Source organism: Biomphalaria glabrata, chromosome 12 (assembly GCF_947242115.1).
Source record: "Biomphalaria glabrata chromosome 12, xgBioGlab47.1, whole genome shotgun sequence".
In the NCBI taxonomy this organism is placed as follows: Eukaryota; Metazoa; Mollusca; class Gastropoda; family Planorbidae; genus Biomphalaria; species Biomphalaria glabrata.
This window is the reverse complement of record NC_074722.1, coordinates 14416660-14436099: the sequence shown is the minus strand read 5'-3', so window position 1 is coordinate 14436099 and position 19440 is coordinate 14416660. Positions and strand designations below refer to the sequence as shown.

At 36.2% G+C, this 19440-nt stretch overlaps 2 protein-coding genes across 8 annotated transcripts in view; one reads left to right on the top strand and one right to left on the bottom strand.

Moving 5' to 3' along the window:
• Positions 1-15015, top strand: part of LOC106079674 (uncharacterized) — a 23855-nt gene extending 8840 nt beyond the window's left edge. The window contains exons 3-9 of the mRNA XM_013240874.2: positions 605-693; positions 798-868; positions 3784-3950; positions 7652-7857; positions 8595-8756; positions 9817-10260; positions 13680-15015. Coding sequence (XP_013096328.2) covers positions 605-693; positions 798-868; positions 3784-3950; positions 7652-7857; positions 8595-8756; positions 9817-10260; positions 13680-13993 — 1453 coding nt within the window. The 3' untranslated portion in view covers positions 13994-15015. The remainder of the gene's footprint in view (positions 1-604; positions 694-797; positions 869-3783; positions 3951-7651; positions 7858-8594; positions 8757-9816; positions 10261-13679) is intronic.
• LOC106079672 (vacuole membrane protein 1-like) overlaps positions 15016-19440 on the bottom strand; it is a 31030-nt gene continuing 26605 nt past the window's right edge. For all 7 annotated transcript variants that reach the window (XM_056005830.1, XM_056005828.1, XM_056005825.1 and 4 more), the window contains one exon: positions 15016-19440. In XM_056005830.1, coding sequence (XP_055861805.1) covers positions 19288-19440 — 153 coding nt within the window. In that variant the 3' untranslated portion in view covers positions 15016-19287.

Below are 19440 nucleotides of genomic sequence, written 5' to 3'. Positions count from 1 at the left end.
TTAAGCCTAACCTTTAGTTCCCATTACAACATAAGCCTAACCTTTAGTTCCCATTACAACTTAAGCCTAACCTTTAGTTCCCATTACAACTTAAGCCTAACCTTTAGTTCCCATTACAACATAAGCCTAACCTTTAGTTCCCATTACAACTTAAGCCTAACCTTTAGTTCCCATTACAACATAAGCCTAACCTTTAGTTCCCATTACAACATAAGCCTAACCTTTAGTTCCCATTACAACTTAAGCCTAACCTTTAGTTCCCATTACAACATAAGCCTAACCTTTAGTTCCCATTACAACATAAGCCTAACCTTTAGTTCCCATTAAATACAAATGTAAACGTCGTCTGTTTCTGTTTCTAACGAGGATATCGTGTGGCCTGCACAACGACCAACCGCCTTTACTTTTCCCCCAACCAATCTCAGAGGTGCCCTAGTTATCCCTAAATTAAATATCTTCAACAGGATTCGAACCCGGGACCTCTTGATTCGAAAATCCAAGCGCTTCACCACTCAGCCCCACACTCCTGATTATAAGCCTACTACTGATTGCAAATATGGTTGTACATTAGTCAATCAAAAAGAATCCCTATTTGATTCCTCAGGATGAAAGTGACACGCCGAGTATACAGGTGGAAACAGTTTGTCACATGGGAATGCTGTCCCGGTTTCCATGGGGAAAACTGCCAGGAAAGTAAGTATTGTCGATGATGCCCCACATTGGCCAAAATAGACTTGCTTTTACGTTCAGTTTCTATCAGTGGTATGACCATTAACCTTTATGTTATTTGTCACTAGCTTGTTTCTCGTGCGCTACACTAACCAGTTTCAACGACCGCTTGTCCCTGGCTGAAAAGGTCATCACTGAGGTCAGTTCTACTACTCAAATTTGTTTACAGCAATCTAATTTGATAAGTCGTACAGATGGGTGAGCGTGTGAGGAGGGTGTTTATCTTTTTTTTTTTTTTTTTTGATGAGGGAATGGCTCATTTTTTGGTATATATTTATCTTATTGGATGGAATTTTAACCTAAAAACCTCCATTGGCTACGCTTTGCATGGAATTTTGTAACTGTAGTTTTACTTCTAAAAAAAACAACAACTGAAAAGTAAAGCCACCACCACATTATACAAATTCAACTCCCTCTGTCTGTCTAGTACTAATTTTGAACACTTTATTTCTTCATTCTCGGATCAATTTGAAACTTTAAATAATTGAGATATATAATTGTAAATGTGAAGTTACAGCTTTGATGGTTTTTTTTTTGTGTGTTTTTTTTATATTTTGCTTGAAAACTGCCAGAACCCCCCCCCCTTTTTTTTCCAAAAAAAAATATCTGATTTTGAGACGCAAGATATTTTAAAAAATAGTTTACGATGTTCATCTGGAAGTGATTTTTTGTATTTCTCTAAATTATTTATGATTGTATGACCGTTTTGGATGAAGTGTAAATTTCAAGAAATATTTGTGTACTAAGTTTTATTGGGTTTCTTTGATCGTAACACAAAAATATATTTTTTTCCTTTAACTTATTGTAACGTATAAGAAATAAAAAAGATGTTAATGATAAAACAGTGTTACGTGTTGCATAGAATCTCAGGTTGATCTAATTTAACAGGCAGGAAATTGGTAATGTTAAAGATTAATCATATATATGTACATATAGTTGTAGATATTTTGTAAATAAAATGTTATGTACTAGAAAGAGGGCGGTAACACTCTGAAGCATGGCTCTTAAGATATCACCAATGTTAATTAAGTTAATCAAGACATTGCCACATCCCTGTGGGAGTAAGGGAGGGTGTGTCCTCTACAGATTTCATAATCTTAAGATAGAATTAAAAGCGTTACACCAAAAAAAAAAGAAGAAATCTACATACACATGCAATTACAAGAAAAAGAAAAATATGATAATACTATAACAAACTTAAGGGAGGCTATCTTGGTTTTCAGAACTTGCATACAAGGTTTACTGTCGTTGCCTATGTGAACTATATGGCCACTACCACAGGGTCACACTCTTATGTTGCTCTCTAGTTCTCTCAAGAACCCTTACCTTCCCAATCAATCAGGAGTTTCTTCCCTTCGCATGAAAGACACTTCCACTGTTTCTCAGAAATCATCCTGACCAAACAACCCACACAGAGTATTTTCCCTCTTTCTTGCTAGCCCGTCCATTTACGAGAATCCAAGTTCTAGTCCAGGACGTTATATTCTTCCCTTCACTTAGACGGAAGTGTCACTTCTTTCTCATCTAAACAGTCCATCCATATCCTGTGTTGAATAGTGCACTGCTGCGCAACATAGCGCCGGTGCAGGGCAGAGTTACAACAAAAAACTCAACAAAATTGGAACAAACAAATATGTTCATGAAAAAAGACGTTTAGACATGTCCTTTCGGTTGAAATTTAAAAAGTTTTAATTTTAGATCGATGCACACAAACAATAACACTCAAAATAGCCTACTCGTGCTGGCTACAGAGACTATGTTGAAATGTAAAATAGGCGGCCGTGGGCACCTACCGTCCACTCATGGCCTAGCCGACTTACCATGAGCCTATATCTCAGGACTCACGAGTTTGACATGCCTGATAAGGATTATTTAACACCGTTCCTTACTCGGTCAGACTATATCAACGCCACTTGTTGATCAGGAAACTCGAAAAGGATCAAGATGCCTGTGTGTAGTCGCTGAATGAACTCTTTATGTTGTTCTATTTATGTGTATGTTTCTATTGTGTTATCTTTATATGAGAAAAGAGTCCTTGTAATCAAATTTCCATTAGGATCAATAAAGCAGTCTGTCTTTGTATTTGTTTAAAACCTGGGGGTAATTACATTATATAGAAGGAAGCCTACGGAATTTGACATTAATGATTAACAATCATCGGAATCAATTATTTAACGTAGAATATTTGACGTCACATAAGTACGGTCTGGAGTCGAATCCTGGTGAAGACTGGGATTTTGAATTTCAGGATCTTTAGGGCGCCTCTGAGTCCACGCTCAGTCCACTCAGCTCTATTGGCTACCTGACATTAGTTGGAGAAAAGTAAAGGCGGTTGGTCTTTGTGCTGGCCACGTGACACCCTCGTTAACCGTGGGCCACAGAAACAGATGACCTTCACATCATCTGCCTGTACTTTACTTACTTTAACTTTAAGAACGATCTAGAATGAAGGTGAAGCTCATTACCTCCTACTTTAGGTCTACTTTAGGTCTACTTTAGGTCTACTTTAGGTCTACTTTAGGTCTACTTTAGGTCTACTTTAGGTCTACTTTAGGTCTACTTTAGGTCTACTGCCAGTGTACAAATAATATTCAAGTCAACAACAACGAAAGTTTCATTGAATATTTCAAAATATCTGTAAAAAATGTGAGCATTTCTTTTTCTTTCATGTAAGCACTTCTTGGCTTGGCTAAAACAATACGTTTAGGGTAGACAGGTCTAAAAGATCGCATACAAATATAACATTGTCGAGGCTAGCAGTACTTTCATTAATCTTTTTTTTAAAGCACCGCTTCAGTTAAACTGAAGAGAAATCCCTTACTCGTCTTAAGACATTGTTAAAAAGTTATATAGGGCTACTCATGTTAATCGTTTCATTTTAAATCAAACTAAAAACTGTCTAAATTTCTCTCGAGTCCTACCAAGAAGCCAGCAGAACATTCCCACATTTCGAAGCACCTATTTTATTTAGCTAATGCATGCCAGATTTTGAAGCGTTTATCTCATTTATCTGGGGAAAAAAAGGATTATTGAACTTTATAATATTTGTTTCAGCTGAGTCTGTTCAATGACGGGGCGCTGGAAACTACAAGGGCACCCAAGTTTGCCCCACTTACTGCCAAGTGTGAGTGTGAAAGAGGACCACCTGGACCACAAGGGCCTGCAGGTCCGACAGGAAAGATGGGACCATCTGGTCCTCAAGGCCCTCCAGGGCGATCCATGTAAGTATTAGATACAGGCGTTCATTTGATTTTAGTACATCTCTTGAACAAAGGCACCATTAGCTATTTAGGACTATTGGGGAAGAAGTGAGAGGCAGTATTCTGTGGCTTTCTAAGAAACATCTCAAATTACACACGGACACTGCAGGATTACTTCAGATCGTAAACATGTTCAATACTTACACATTCAAGGGCATATAAATTTCAGGATTCTGTACCATCGCCCTGAGCTGATTTTTTTAAGTCGTTAAAAGTCATTGCAATAGAAAGGGCCAACTTTCGTTGACCATCGCATACATGACTTGATATCACCACAATAGTGATATAATACTAAGTCAAAATCTTTGGACCATGTGGTAGTGTTTGCAGTTTTGATGCGGAGGCCAAGGCAGTCTTTTAAACCTTAAAAAGTCATTGACTCTCAACTACGTGAGGGACATTTGAGAGTAACACAGATTGTTGTGGTCACTGACTCAAAACTTGTACTACAGGTTTTGCAAAGCCATGGACCAGGCTCCCCAATATCGACACTGTCATCATGTTGACATTGTTTATATGATTATCTTGAATGATTCCCTTGACCAAGGAAGTGAATGTTGGGAATGTTATGTGTCGTGTGTGTTAACTAGAGATGGGAAACGAACCGAACCCGAACCGAACACACCGAACTCGAACCTCACTTATGACCGAACCGAACCGAACCCGAACTTTGAAACTGCTCGGTACGAACCGAACCGAACGAACCCTCCTTATCTTAACCGAACTAATTTTGCAATTTCTACATTTTTTTTTTAGTTTAATAATAATAATAATAAAATACTTAAATATTTTATTTTAATTCTAATGATGCCATTATCCAAACATGGGACAGATAAAGGGGGTGGGGGTATTTTGGAAATTAAAGAAAAATAAAAGCGCGCGCTAGGTGTTCCCATGGGTTTTTCCATACGTGCCGACTCTCCCTGCCCCTGAATTTTCGCGGGCTGTTGGCAATATTTCTTTTGAACCGATTAGCCCGCCCTCTCAGTAGATCTAGTAAGTAGAAAGTCAATCAATATTGTCACTTTTATTGAAATGGCTGTTAGTTGAGAGTAGAATATTTTTGGACGACTATATAGTGTAGATATAAATCTTCAATAAGTTCTTATGTATTCTAGTTTAAAATACATTTAATTATCTTCTTTTCATAGTAAAATCAGTTTAAAACGGAATCTCCTTTATAAATACTTAATATTAGAACTACTTAAAAAACTTAATATTTAATTACTAAATAACGGTATTTACATTTCTTTTTAGTGTTGTATGTTTAAAAATTGTGAAGTATTCCGTATAGGAATATTATTACTATTATTCTGGTTTGCATTATTGATCATCAGTATTTTTAATGCACCGGTGTGGGGATGGCGAGTACCTCGAATTGGGAGGGGTGGAAGTAACTTTCTGACAAATAGGGGTGTAATAGAGTGTGTGTGTGTGTTTCCTGGCGGCGGTAAGATGAGGTTAAGCGATTGATTGGTGTATGCATGTATGATGAGGATGATGAAATTAGAGTAATGCAAATGTGAAACGGCAGACAATTTTGAGAAATGAGTGTAAAGACGTTGTTTTGTGGTGAGCTAGATTTCGTTTAAATATCAGTATATTTCATTAATATTACATCTCTATCTCAAGTTAAATAAGTGAATATTGTAATAACAGTTACGCTATTGAGCTGCTCGCATAAGAAATTTCTTTTAAAGTTTAAGTAAAAATATAAAACGTCTTTATTGGTTCAATAAACTTCAATTATACTAGCTGTTTGTAAGCGACAAACCAACTAACAAGGAAAGGGGGCGCCGAAATAAATGTTTTCTTTTCAGTGTAACTTATCTGAATATTAGTAAAATTATATGTTTAAAAATTAAAATATATTAAGTAGGAATATCTTCTAATAAGACCTTGTTAAATTTAGACTGCTTTTGCGAGGCGCGTATACAACAATATGGGTCCAAACGTTTTGAAGAACACATTTTAAAACATCTCCACTAGTGTGATTCTTCTGCATTTTTTTGTCTCATAATAGTCGAATTTCTTCCGTCTATTGCTATTCATTATAATGACGACTTATGTAGGAAAAAAAATTCGCTACAGAGACGTCTTAACACGAAGAATATTTTTGAAAAAAGATCACGCCTATTACAGAAGTACGTGTGCAATATGTAGGCCTACCTAGAATGTCCCTCACATAATACTATTGGTCAGGGCTGCTTCTTTATTACTAGATTTAATATGGCCCTCGACTTTTTAAAAAATAAGATGACTAGTGCGTTCTGTAAGAAAACATAAATATAAGCTTTTTAAAAATTCTCTCTTCTTACTATGAGATAAAGTTTAGAATACGCTTAGCGCCGCGTCCCGCCCGGAATTAAACCCCTTGCCGACTTGAGCGAAAACCTGCCGCATCTTCAATTCTATCTCCTTGAAGAAAGTTTTACAACGCTTACAATTTATGTAGGCAACATTATTTCGGAAAAAAAAAAACTGACCATAGGCCTGCTATATATAGGTGTGAGACACTGACTCATTAAGACATTTTTTACAACCCTTGAAATTTATGTAAGCAACATTATTTTGGAATGAGTATTGCCCATAGGCCTATTATAGGTTGCAAAGTATTTGTTTTATGAAAAATTCAAATGAAAGTGTTTTTATCTAATAGGCTACATTTCATTAAGCCTAATAACTTAATTTCGCTATTACATAATTTCATAACATCGAACCGAGCCGAACCCGAACTTTGGACCTGACCGAACCGAACCGAACTCGAACTATACTCGTCATCGAACCGAACCGAACCCGAACTTAAATCTGATCGAACCGAACCCGAACTTTAAAAGTTGGGTTCGATTCCCATCTCTAGTGTTAACATAGTGTGTAAATAAATTCACTCATGAATCTGGCGTTATAGTGTTGGCGTTGTTTATCGTTATTAAGTGTAGCGTTTCTAGTTAACAGGTACCGAGTCACATAATTGTGACTGACAACACCATTGGAAACTCCTTGGCCCACTAGGAAGGTCTAACACCACCCACCGAGCTTGAGTTTTCATCATGCTCTGGCAAGAATCTAAAAAAATAGAAATGGAAAAGTGGATGAGGTGCTGGGACAAGTCCCAAAAAGCCCTCGGAGTCTTGGAGTCACGAGGCGCCCCCTGATGGAGGCTATCCAGGCCTGAGCAAGGTATTATAGCACTGTGCAGGACAGGCTCATATTTCTCACGGCTATGGCCAAACTTTGACTCAGGGTGCCCCCGCTACGTATTCTGTTTGACTGCCTCCGTCTTGTCAGGTCTGAGAAACCACAATTTCTCGACCTGTGATATGTATGCACTACGCAAGACAGCAGGGTTTCTGTCCAGGGCTTTTGCAAGAGAAGGATTTGAGCCTCTCAAGCCCTCATTCAAATGGAATTTAATGATGATGATGATGATTACATGGCCATGTGGCAGCTAGAGATTTTATTGCTAAAATGTTTATAGACTAGCAGTGTTGATCGCAGAAAAGTTACAAAAGTTTGTTTTGTAGGAAGTGACATGATTCAGCGTAATGACTAAAAACAACGAACAAAATTGTATCCGGGTCAGTTTACAGCTAATCAAAGATTATATATTACTAGATGGAATAAGCAAAGTTTGCACTCTACAGCATTTTTATTCATTCCAGACAAGGCTCGCCAGGAATACCAGGCCAACCAGGACCCCCGGGCAAAATGGGGCCGCCGGGCCTGCCGGGTCTCCCAGGCAATTTCGGACCCCCACCAAAATCTGGGCAATCCTTCAAGTCGAACAATCGCATGAGAAGCAAAGAGACTGTGATCTCCAGGGGCAGCATGAGAATGGCGCAAACATTAAAAGAAAGTCAAGAAAGAGGTAAACTATTTAGAAGTCAGTCACTTAGTCAACTTCGTCAGTCAGTCAATCAATCAGTTAATTACTTAGTAAAAGTTTTCAGTCAATCAGTAAGTCAGTCAGTCAGAAAGTCAGTCCCTCAGTCAGCTAGTTAGTTGGTCAATTAATTAATCAGTCAGTAAAATGTCAGTCATTTAGTTGTTCAGTCAATCTGTCAGTCAGTTAGTCAATCAAACAATAAGTTAGTTAATTTGTCAGCTAGTCAATTAGTGAACTAGTCAGTAATTAGGCTTGCTAGGTAACTAGTTAGGTGCTCAGTTAGCTACTACATTTGGTAGGTTTCTAATTAGGTCATTCCTTGTGGTTGGTTAGTCGGTGGATTGGTTGATTAATAATTAGCTCATTTCCAACTGAGGGCTTCATGGGCGCCCTGCGTTCTCCCCCATTACGTCTCCTGTCTGCCACAACTCTTGCAGCTAACCAATACATTCTTGCACGAGTCCTTGAACTTGATCTTTTCAATCAGTGATTTCAAATCCCACTCATGAGGCCGAGCTATCCAACTCCTTCAAACTTCAGCACACGATGCATCAGAAGCTGAGGGAAATTCATATGGCACCTTGCCCATTTAATAATATTGGGCATTGTTGGGTATACTGGTTATTATCGATATGATTAATTAAGTTTAAAATAGTGTCGTCGAGTTCCATTGATATTAATTACACTTGTAAATGTTAATTACATGTCAACATTTATAGAATTCTCCAAAAAACTGTCAACGGTTGAGAATCTTGTGGTTGAGTTGGAGAAGCAGATGACCACCAAAGATTACTTTGAGAAAGCTGTTCTGTTTATGACCAGTCAAATTGAGCTGTTGACTAAAAGAATTAATGCATTGGAACTTACTGTTGCTAATGCTGGTAAATTGTATTTTAAATTTGTTCTTAAATGTAAATGTCAATTAGCATGCTATATGGCTAACTGACATAAGTTGGGGAAGACTATTTGAAAGATCATATTAATATTAGACTCTAGCCAACAGTGCCGAAAGATAGGGAGGGGGTGCAAACTTGCGCCCCTTTCCTCTTGAGTTAAGAAAAGAAATTCACTTAAATTAATATGTGCCACGTACATAAGGGCTCAAATTGGCGGGGTTTTAATTTTTGACAAATTTGGAATGTGTTTAAATATTTGTTACAAATATACAACCATACTAGGAAGATCTTAAAAAAACAACATCTTGTCTTCTCAATCCAAAAGGAATCATTCTAGACTTTCTGGATTTACAAGTGACGTGGAAGCCAGTCAGTTAATTGTAAATTTTACTTACCGGTACTTTAAAGGGGATGACTTCAAAACCTTCACGATGTCAACTTTAAACTTTTGCAATACAATTTTGTCGTTGGTTTCTTCTTCTTTTTTTTTTCCGAAGCCTAATAGAAGGAGATCATTATAAAACGTATTAGTTCAACGGTATACAACTGGACAATGTGACGCCATTCTTTTTTTTTTTTATTATTATTTCGTTATTTTCTCACCTTTGCCAATTTGGTGTCACCTGGAACAATCCGCACCCTTCGTCGTTCTCGCACTCCTAACGCTACTGACTTTTATCGTTGTCAACGGACTAAGAATACTGTTAAAATTGTTAAATACAAGATAAAGATCAATGCTTCATTTTAACTTGTCATCCTGAAACCTGCATCATTTTCATGTAAGAAACGGTCCCTATATTTAACAATGCGACATAATGTATAAATATAATGACATGGTCTGAATTGTTATGATATGCCTAATAAAAAAAACAGTAGACCTACTTGTTTGTAATTTGTAATCGAATGATTTCTCTTGTGTCTTGTAAATTGGAATGCACCAACTGAAAATAAATAGTAGTATACGAGTTATTTACACTAAATTACATACTTTCATTAATCATGACAACATCTTTATTCCTGTTACAATTTAATGTTGTTTCTAAAGGATTACGATTGCCAACAACTGACTTTGAGGAAACTGTGGAAGACAACCTGTACTACTCAACCATTCCGGTGGGAGATCCCGAAGAAGCTTTGATCACTACAGTCTTTCCAATAGATCAAACAGTGAATTCGTTCACCAACGACAGCGTCGCAGAGCTAACGTCCGCGCGGAGCAGCTTGGATTCAGAGAGCGGGAATTTCTCAACATCCGGCTTCTCGTCTGCAGAACAAAGAAGTAACTCTTGGAGCCCTGACGTTATGGAAGAGGGCGATTGGTCCACTACAGAACTTAGCAACTTGGTAAAGCACGAGGCATCCAATGAGACGCTGGCAGAAGACGTAGACGAATCTTCAACTCCCAAAGAGCTCAGGCAGGTGACTCTTAAATATGGGACGTCTACATTCAACCCAGACCTAGCGAAACAACCCAGCAGTGGACATCTAGGTAAGTAGGCATGATGTAGGTTATATTATGTCGAAGGCAAGGATGTCTGGACACTACAACAGAGTTCTGAAATAGACAAATAAAGAAGTGTGACATTGACAATATCCGAGGCTATCGTGTTTGTTACTATTAATAGAGAATAGTTGTAAAAGTGGTGTATTTTTTATAAAAAAAAAAACTGCTTGCATAAGTGATTTAAAAAATTAGATTTTTCGCTTTTAGAAAAGAAAAAAGTAGCCATTTTATCAGAACTTTGAATGGACTAAAATATTATGATGTCGGATTTTCACTATCTTTTCTAGTTTACGAGATCTAAACGGGACGGACAGACATTTTACATTAACCTTATAGCTTCTTGTCCCCTTTCGGGGACGCTAAAAATGTAAAATTGGAAATGCTGCTAGTAAGATCATAGGCAACAAACAAACCGCACACGGATCACTGGCGGATCCAGGGGGGAAGGGGCGGTAGGGGCGAATTCACACGATATCTATACGAATTTATTACTTATGTTAATAATATATTCTAATTATTTATATTTCAACCTATTTTTAGATTATTTCGCCCCCCCCCCTTTCTTGTATGTTGGTCGATTTGGTGGGGTCGTGAGGGAGCACCACACTCTAATCTCAAATTTTATCATTAGTAAATATAAAATGAAAAGGGTTGTACCAGGTGGGAGGGGCGATACATGCAATAGCCATCCGCCCATCGGACAAACTAATACTTTTTAGCGGCCCCCGAAAGAGGAAAAGACGCTATTAGTTTTGTGCGAAATGTCTGTCCGTCTGTCCGTCGTCCCGTTTAAATCTCGTAAACTAGAAAAGATATTGAAAGTCCGACATCACAATATTTTAGACCATTCAAAGTTCTGATGCAACGGCTACTTTTTTTTTTTTTTCTGAAAGCGAAAATCTAATTTTTAAAATCAGTTATGCAAGCAGTTTTTTTAAAGAGAAAAAGCTAATTAGTATGCATTATAAGTTAGACCTAATTTAAAACGAATAGTAATCTTGTAAACATCATTTTCCTGAAAATTTAATTGTTAATGCAGAATTATTTATTTTTATTTAAGGATTCTAATAAGAGATTGAGCCTTTTCAAAAAAAATAGATCAATTATAAGACATCAGTTGGGCCATGGGGAGTCGCGGTGGCTTAGCGGTAAAGCGCTTGGCTTCCGAACCGGGGGTCATGGGTTCGAATCCTGGTGAAGACTGGGATTTTCAACTTTGGGAGCCTCTGAGTCCACTCAGCTCTAATGGGTACCTGACATTAGTTGGGGAAAAGTAAAGGCGGTTGGTCGTTGTGCTGGCTACATGACACCCTCGTTAACCGTAGGTCACAAAAACAAATGAACTTTACCTCATCTGCCACAAGGTCTAAAAGGGGAACTAGTTAGGCCAGGTTTATGCGTTTCTGCAGTGAAGAATGCAAGCAAACACTTTTGGCGGCGGGGCTTCGCCCCGAACCCCACTGATATATATATATGCTGTACGCACGTTTATGCATAGGGTTAGGTTTTACTGGGCGTTAGGGTTAGGTTTTACTGGGCGTTAGGGTTAGGTTTTACTGGGCGTTAGGGTTAGGTTTTACTGGGTGTTAGGGTTAGGTTTTACTGGGGGTTAGGGTTAGGGTTTTGAAAAAATTCGCCCCCTCTCACTCCAAAGTTTTGGATCCGCTAGTGACATGGACACCTATTTCAGAAAAACATTGATTTTAAGCATAAACAAGGTTACAAAGATAGTTTTTTGTGGAGATACAAACTCAAAATCGGCCCCTAAGGTGGTAAAAGTGGCAGGTTTCAATATTTTCAGAAAGAACATCAGAATGAAATTCTATCAAAGACAAATGACAGAGAAGAATGGAGAATGAAGGTTGACGGATCGCGTGTGGTGCCCCAGCGGTCCACAGACCAAAGGATAGGTGAAAGTGAATGTGAAGTTAGATGTAAACCTGGTCTAACTAATGTCTTATAATGAATATATAATTGCTCTAATTGTTTTGTAAAGGGACAATCTCTTATTCCTCAAGAAAAAAACATTTCCGTAAAAAAAAAAAAATTCCTTTAGTTCAGTGTTCTACTAGTGTAGTGTAACGCGGCAGTTCACGCGATTATTTTAAAAAACTACTTATTAATTGTTGTTTTAAATTATGCCCAACTTATATACATACTAAATAGATTTTTTCTCTTAAAAATAAAAGTAAATATTTGTGTGTGTGTGTGTGTGTAAATGTAGTAGTTAGTATAACAGAACTTACTTAACTTAGCAATACAAATGTAAAAAAAAAAAAAAAAAAAATTCTGACCAAAAAATCCAAATTAAACCATTTGCATAATTGTTAAAAATATGGTAAATAGTCATCTCCCCTACTAAGGAGCCTACCGTGTTTGTTAGTATTAATAGTGAATAGTTGTAAGTGTATTTTTATGAAAAAAACTTCTTGCATAAGTTTTCTAGTTTACGAGATCTAAACGGGACAGACGGACAGACAGACGGACAAACATTTCACACAAAACTAATAGCTTCTTTTCTCCTTTCGGGGTCGCTAAAAATCACCCTCTTCTTCATGATTTGAACATTTGACCATCACAAGAAGATAGGAGACACCGATCACAAAATCAAATAGATACAAAAACTCTTTTGTTCCTTTGGCAATGAAATTGTTGAACAAAATGTAACTTACTGTTGTAAATCTCGTACGTAATGTAAAAGAGAAACTGGGGTATGAACATAGACATATATAAATATACCGGTATCTAAATGTCTATGGGTATGAACATAGACATATATAAATATACCGGTATCTAAATGTCTATGGGTATGAACATAGACATATATAAATATACCGGTATCTAAATGTCTATGGGTATGAACATAGACATATATAAATATACCGGTATCTAAATGTCTATGGGTATGAACATAGACATATATAAATATACCGGTATCTAAATGTCTATGGGTATGAACGTGTGTCTTGTCTGCTAGTGTACAAATGTTTATTCTAATCATGTATTGTTTTTGTTTTTTTTGTAATGCACAATTGTAAAACAAATTTCCTCACGGATAATAAAGATTATTATTATTATTATTTTTAAAAAAATGGTCTTCTAACATATGTAGAACGGAATATTCGTGAATTAACCATAGGCCTCCTACATCATAGTAGACATAGAGTTCTGCTATGTTTGAGGTTTGATACATGTTTCGCAATTTTTTTTATCTAAAAAAAATCGTATGAGTCCAGTGCGAGGCCCCCACCAATCGGAGGCCCAAGGCGGCTGTCTAATTTGCCTTTGCCTAAGGCCGGCCCTGGGGGAGAGCTGGCCAGCTACCCCTTTAAGTTATTTAGTATATTTGTTTAATATCATGGAGATACTTACTAGCTCATGTGTTCACTTTTCCTTTTCCAAAGTAAACAACATAACAAGCGTCCCTTCCCAAGACTATGAACCTGATACTGAACTTAGACAACTGATGAAGGAGGTCAGTGACTCAGATGGAGAGCAGTCGGACGACCCGGAAGCTGGATTCTACTACAGGGGAGGCAACCTCTACACTGACATGTCTGAATCCAGTAGCTCCAAGAAGCTTGTCCAAAACTTGTCTAGACCCAAAGCTGAGTTCCTAACCAGCCACAATTCTGCAAGTGGGACCAGTCAATTCAGCCAAATATTTATAGTAGTCTTCTTTTCTTACTGTCTTCAGAGAATGATTTCATTTGCTTAGTTCATAATACATTACATTTTTGTTTGTTAAGATTTCATTCACAAATGTTAACCGTCAAAATTCTTTGTCAACAATAAATGGGGAAGGAGGAGCTTTCCAGATTTTTTAAATAATTGTCTAGACTAAATTGTTTTTATTGATGTTTAATCATAAATTACGTTTATTTCCCACTAGATTGCATTAATAACAAGAATTGCTTAGATGTATTAGGAGGTTGATCGAGGCCTGTAGATTTAGTTGGAGATTGGCTAGTAGCCTGCATACTTAAGTTCTAACAGCCAATGTTTATTGAGAAATGCTAGTCTTTCTTTCCAACAGGAAGACAAGGGAAACAAGCCAGAAACTCTCTTCCCAACTGACCCTAAAGGTCAAATGATATGTATTTATGGGCCCTCAAGTCATCCCTGTTGTGTTTGTTTTGATAACTACAATTCTACAGTACTGATACATACACAAGTTAATGCTGCCTAAGATTTCTACAGTACTGATACATACACAAGTTAATGCTGCCTAAGATTTCTATAGTACTGATACATACACAAGTTAATGCTGCCTAAGATTTCTACAGTACTGATACATACACAAGTTAATGCTGCCTAAGATTTCTATAGTACTGATACATACACAAGTTAATGCTGCCTAAGATTTCTACAGTACTGATACATACACAAGTTAATGCTGCCTAAGATTTCTACAGTACCAGTCCGTGTATGGCCATCTTGTAACAACCTAATGACTTCATTTTTTGAATGTTAAAACTGGCTCTTACAAAGGTCTTAATATCCTGCTGTCTGAGTTTGACATTGCCCTTGCCAATTCATGTGTACAGTTTTCTAAAATGTATGGTTTTTTTTTTATCCTTTTTCTTTTTTTTTTGTCTTATTAAAATATATTTTTGTATTTTAAAAACAATGTCTTTTTATCCATTGCTTATAAATGTCAACAAGTATCCTATGCAGAAGAGTGGTCAGAACATGAAACTGTGTAAGAATGGATATTTAATAAACCTTGAAAAAAGAAAATTGTTTCTCAAAGATTTTAATATCTTAGACAACAGGATCCTGTGTAACAAACAGATGAAATTAAAGCATTTTCCTGTCCAACAGCCATCAGACTACTACAAATAACTGCAGATTAAACAACCCATTCCAGACGGAGCTTCTACTCTACATTTCCATTTAATAACACAGCATATGAAGGAACACTACAATCTGAGAGAACATTGAAACATGAAGAAATACACATGTAGAAACTAACCTCATACACTTTGAAAATGTCATACAAATATATACCAAACTTTCACATCACATGACTGTTAGTCAAGGTCACATCACACAACTGCTAGTCAAGGTCGAATCACAACCAACTGCCCTCTTATTGATTGAACTACTTTTTTCTATTCTTTTGTAACAAAAAAAAATTTAATTGTAATTACTTTTTTTTTTTTTTTGGTGTGTGAACTCAAAAATCTGAATGTTAACATAACAATCTGGGAAAATGACTGAGTGATGTGACCATGATGCTATTGGCTATTTGTTTCATATTTCAATAAGCCAAAATCAATAAATATAATAGTGACAATGAGCAGATACAATGGAACTGAATAATGACTTCCCCTGTTTAAGTTTTTGGCAAACATATTTCAAACATCCACATTTCATTATTACATTACAGAATAAAGTTTGTCCAGCATCTGATTATAAAAAAGAATTATTGCTAAAGCAAAAAAAATATTCTTTTCACTAACACAAAGAAAGAAAATAGAAAATAATTGTATCAAAAAAAAGAAATATAAGAAAAAAAATGCAATGTTGCAGTCCCAGACATGGCTCTCATTAAAACATCCACTAAACAAATCTACAGGTGCAAATACATTTCTTGAAAAGTGTAACTACAGGAGTGCTGTAGACACAGCTAGAACCTTTCAGGAAGTGTGGGGGAGAAATAGTCCTAGTCTAAGTATTTGATGATGGCCATGGATCCATCCAATGAGGTTCATTTACAAAATTATGTGAGAGAAGTTTCTAATATTCAAATACATGATTTGCAACAAGTTACTTTGTATTTCATGCAGATACTTTGTCTGTCACTCCAATTGTTCTGAGAAACTATTGCTACTGCCAAGTATTGACTTAACATACATCATGATGTATATACTTAGACGTTTGACAATCAATTCTAGTAACTACAATCATATATGAATCAAATGTAAGTGTCAGTTCTTCACTCATTCTGTGGACCATCAAGCATGTTTCACAATCATCAAAATTTAACCCACCCTAATAATACTTTTCATGATTATAGCAAAATTATAGATAAACAATTATCAAGTGGCACAGAGATTGGATTTAGGGGCACTACAGCTGAGTGGTAGGCAAAGCATTTTGCTTCTGAACCAAGGGGTTTCAAGTTCAAATTCTGGGATTTGTAGGAAGCCCTCCCCTTCTCATGTGTTCACCCAACTGAAATGGGTACTTGACATATGTTGGGGAAGAAAGGCCCTTGGTGGTTGTGCTGGCCACATGACACCCTGGTTAACCATAAGCCATAGGAACAGATAATCTGTACATCAACTGCCTCCTAGATCACAAGGTCTGATAGGGATATCTGAACCCTCTACAGAGATTTGGGTGGGAAGCTGAGTTTGACACTTAAACCACCAAGGTCATAGCTGTATTGAAATTCCATTTTACTATGACTTCCCAGAATGTTCCATGGTAGAGGAACTAATGCTACTGGACTAAATGACACTTTTCTGTTCTTTACTGCAATTAAACAAACCAGCCCCAAAAAAAAAAATCAAGGCAAAAAGTCCCACCTGCCCAACACAATAGAAATAAACATGTTCATCTGATTTCAATATAAAACTAATGAAACAATACAAATTTTAAAAGTACAAGTACACACAAATCAAAATCACATGATCAAATAAGTCTGGAGATTGGGGGTGGGGGGTGGGGAAAGAAGGATCATGGAGATGACACTTTTGTTTCACCTCCAGGCAGTGAGGGAATCCAATATATATACATAAGTCACCAGTGTCTGAAAACTGGATACATAGGAATGAGATATTGTTATATATATATATATATATATAAATGTATATATATATATATTTATTAATATATATATTAATTTATTAATATATATATTGCCAAACATTACATTGATATATACATAGAAAGATATTTGTTCAGTTCATAGCAAAAATGGCATTCATCCCCTAATTGAACAAGTGTTGCCATTATATAAACTTTTAACCAAACAAAAATCAACACTTACTATAAAATGTTTCTTCATTGTAAGTTCTATTCTTGATTAATTGTATTCTATGCATAGGATGCACTACACCTTCAATAACATCATCTCTATCAATGGACACATTTTAAATACAGTATAAAATAAAAGGGAAAGACAGGGAACTAATCAGTACTCATTTATTCATTGGCTTTCACTAGGAGAGACAACGGTTTGGCAATTTTTCCTTTTTTTTTTCATAACCCAAAGACTGAAAGTGTCTACTTATCAATAGCTTGTGTTTAATTTGTTCAATACCAACTGGTTTAGGCGTAGGAAAAAGTTATAAAAAGAAATACCCATAACACAACACAAAGAGAAACATGAATGAATGAATTCTTCAAACTAGATAGCAACATGTAAAAAAAAAAGTTAGTTTATTACAAAATAGCATCTCGCTAACTGCATTTACAATTCATGTTCCAGTGGTCCAGCCTACAAGACAGGACTACATTTAAGAAAGATAGCATTCAAAATCATGTAAGTTCAGAGAGATGAAGTTGGTCAATTACTATAAACACCTTAATAAAAACTGATCATAAAATAAACACACCAGGAATCATAAAAGAGAAAATGGTGACAAAAGGAAATACTTATCTTTATAGGGCAACATCAAACATCTGAAAGAGAAACTTACTGGACATCATTTGAAAGACAAACGTATTGAACAGCATCATACATCTGACTGGTGATCAATGGCCCAACAACCTGACCTAAACTACAATAGATCTCTAGCAATACAAATCTTAGCTAGTATGACATGAAAACTGTGTGTAAACACTCAAGATATGTGAGACTAACAAAAGAAACTGGTTTGTTCTGAGTTGTTCTTGATGAAGGGAATGTATCTGTTGGAGCCCTAACTCTTTACTTCATGAAATGGCTGCCCTGTTTACATTGGAGCTATCATTAAAGGGAATTGTGAATATCACTGGAGGTTGTTTTTTAATTCAAGACAAAAGGAGGTAGAAAATAATCAAAACAAGGCTACCAAACCTATACATCTAAACACTTCAAACTTCATCAGTAGTATCACTATATTGTCATTTACTAAAGTCCAAGCTTGCTAAATAGGGTGCAAATGTTTTGTACAATGTAAAAGAAGAAAAAAATACTAAACCTGAATTCAAAGGCAATCTACTATTTCAAAATTTCAATTCAAGTCTCGTGCTTGGTCAACTAACTTCTGTGAGCAGGACACATGAATGCCAACCCAGGGTTTTGAGTGCCAGGAACAGAAGATTTGTCTTTACTAATGATACACCTACACCTATTCAATTAATTGTTGTTTTTTATCTCTAACAAAGCTAAAAATATTGAAAGATAATTCCAACTTTCAACTATAGACACAAATATTCCAGAGATTTTAAAACCTAATGCTACATTTCAATTACTTTGACAAAAGTGATGTGAAATCAAATGAAAATGTTATGATCTTAAAGAATATTGATATGAATAAAGATAATTAATTCTAGCATGATAACATAGGTGTATCCAGTACAGCACCCATACTAAAAAAAAATACCCATTCTAAAAAACAGGGTAGAAAAATAAACTAAAATGATATTCCTACATTTTCAAACATGAATGACAAGATTTAAGAAATACACAACACCCATACAAGTATAAAATATTTGTATACAATATTGCTTAGAAGAGAATTGATTTGATTTCTTCAAAACATTGTCACATAACTTCAGCATGTAATAATCATATTCATGGGCCTTTTCTAAACACTAGATTAACATACAATCAACACAAAATCAAATCAACAATGATCTTCGAAATAGCCAATTTTAAATGAAAGTCTGAGATAAAAAAAAAAGGTTCTCAATAGCGGCAACAAAATTAAAACAATTTATTCTTTAAGTTCACTGCTCCCTAGCCAGTCATACATGCACACAAACACACACCCAAGAAAGGCTAAAAATAAAAATAACCATTTCATCACACCCCCTTGAGCTTGGGGCTAATACTACAAGTGGCTGTTTCTCCTCTCAATGGGAGGCCCCTTTCTTACTGGAGGCACGCTTACTTTTGCATAGTCTCTTGTGATAGTTCTGGGCCATGGAGTTGAAAATGGAGAGGATGAAGTACAGAACCATCACCATCACCAGCTTCTCAAAGCACCAGGACAGAATGTTGCCTCC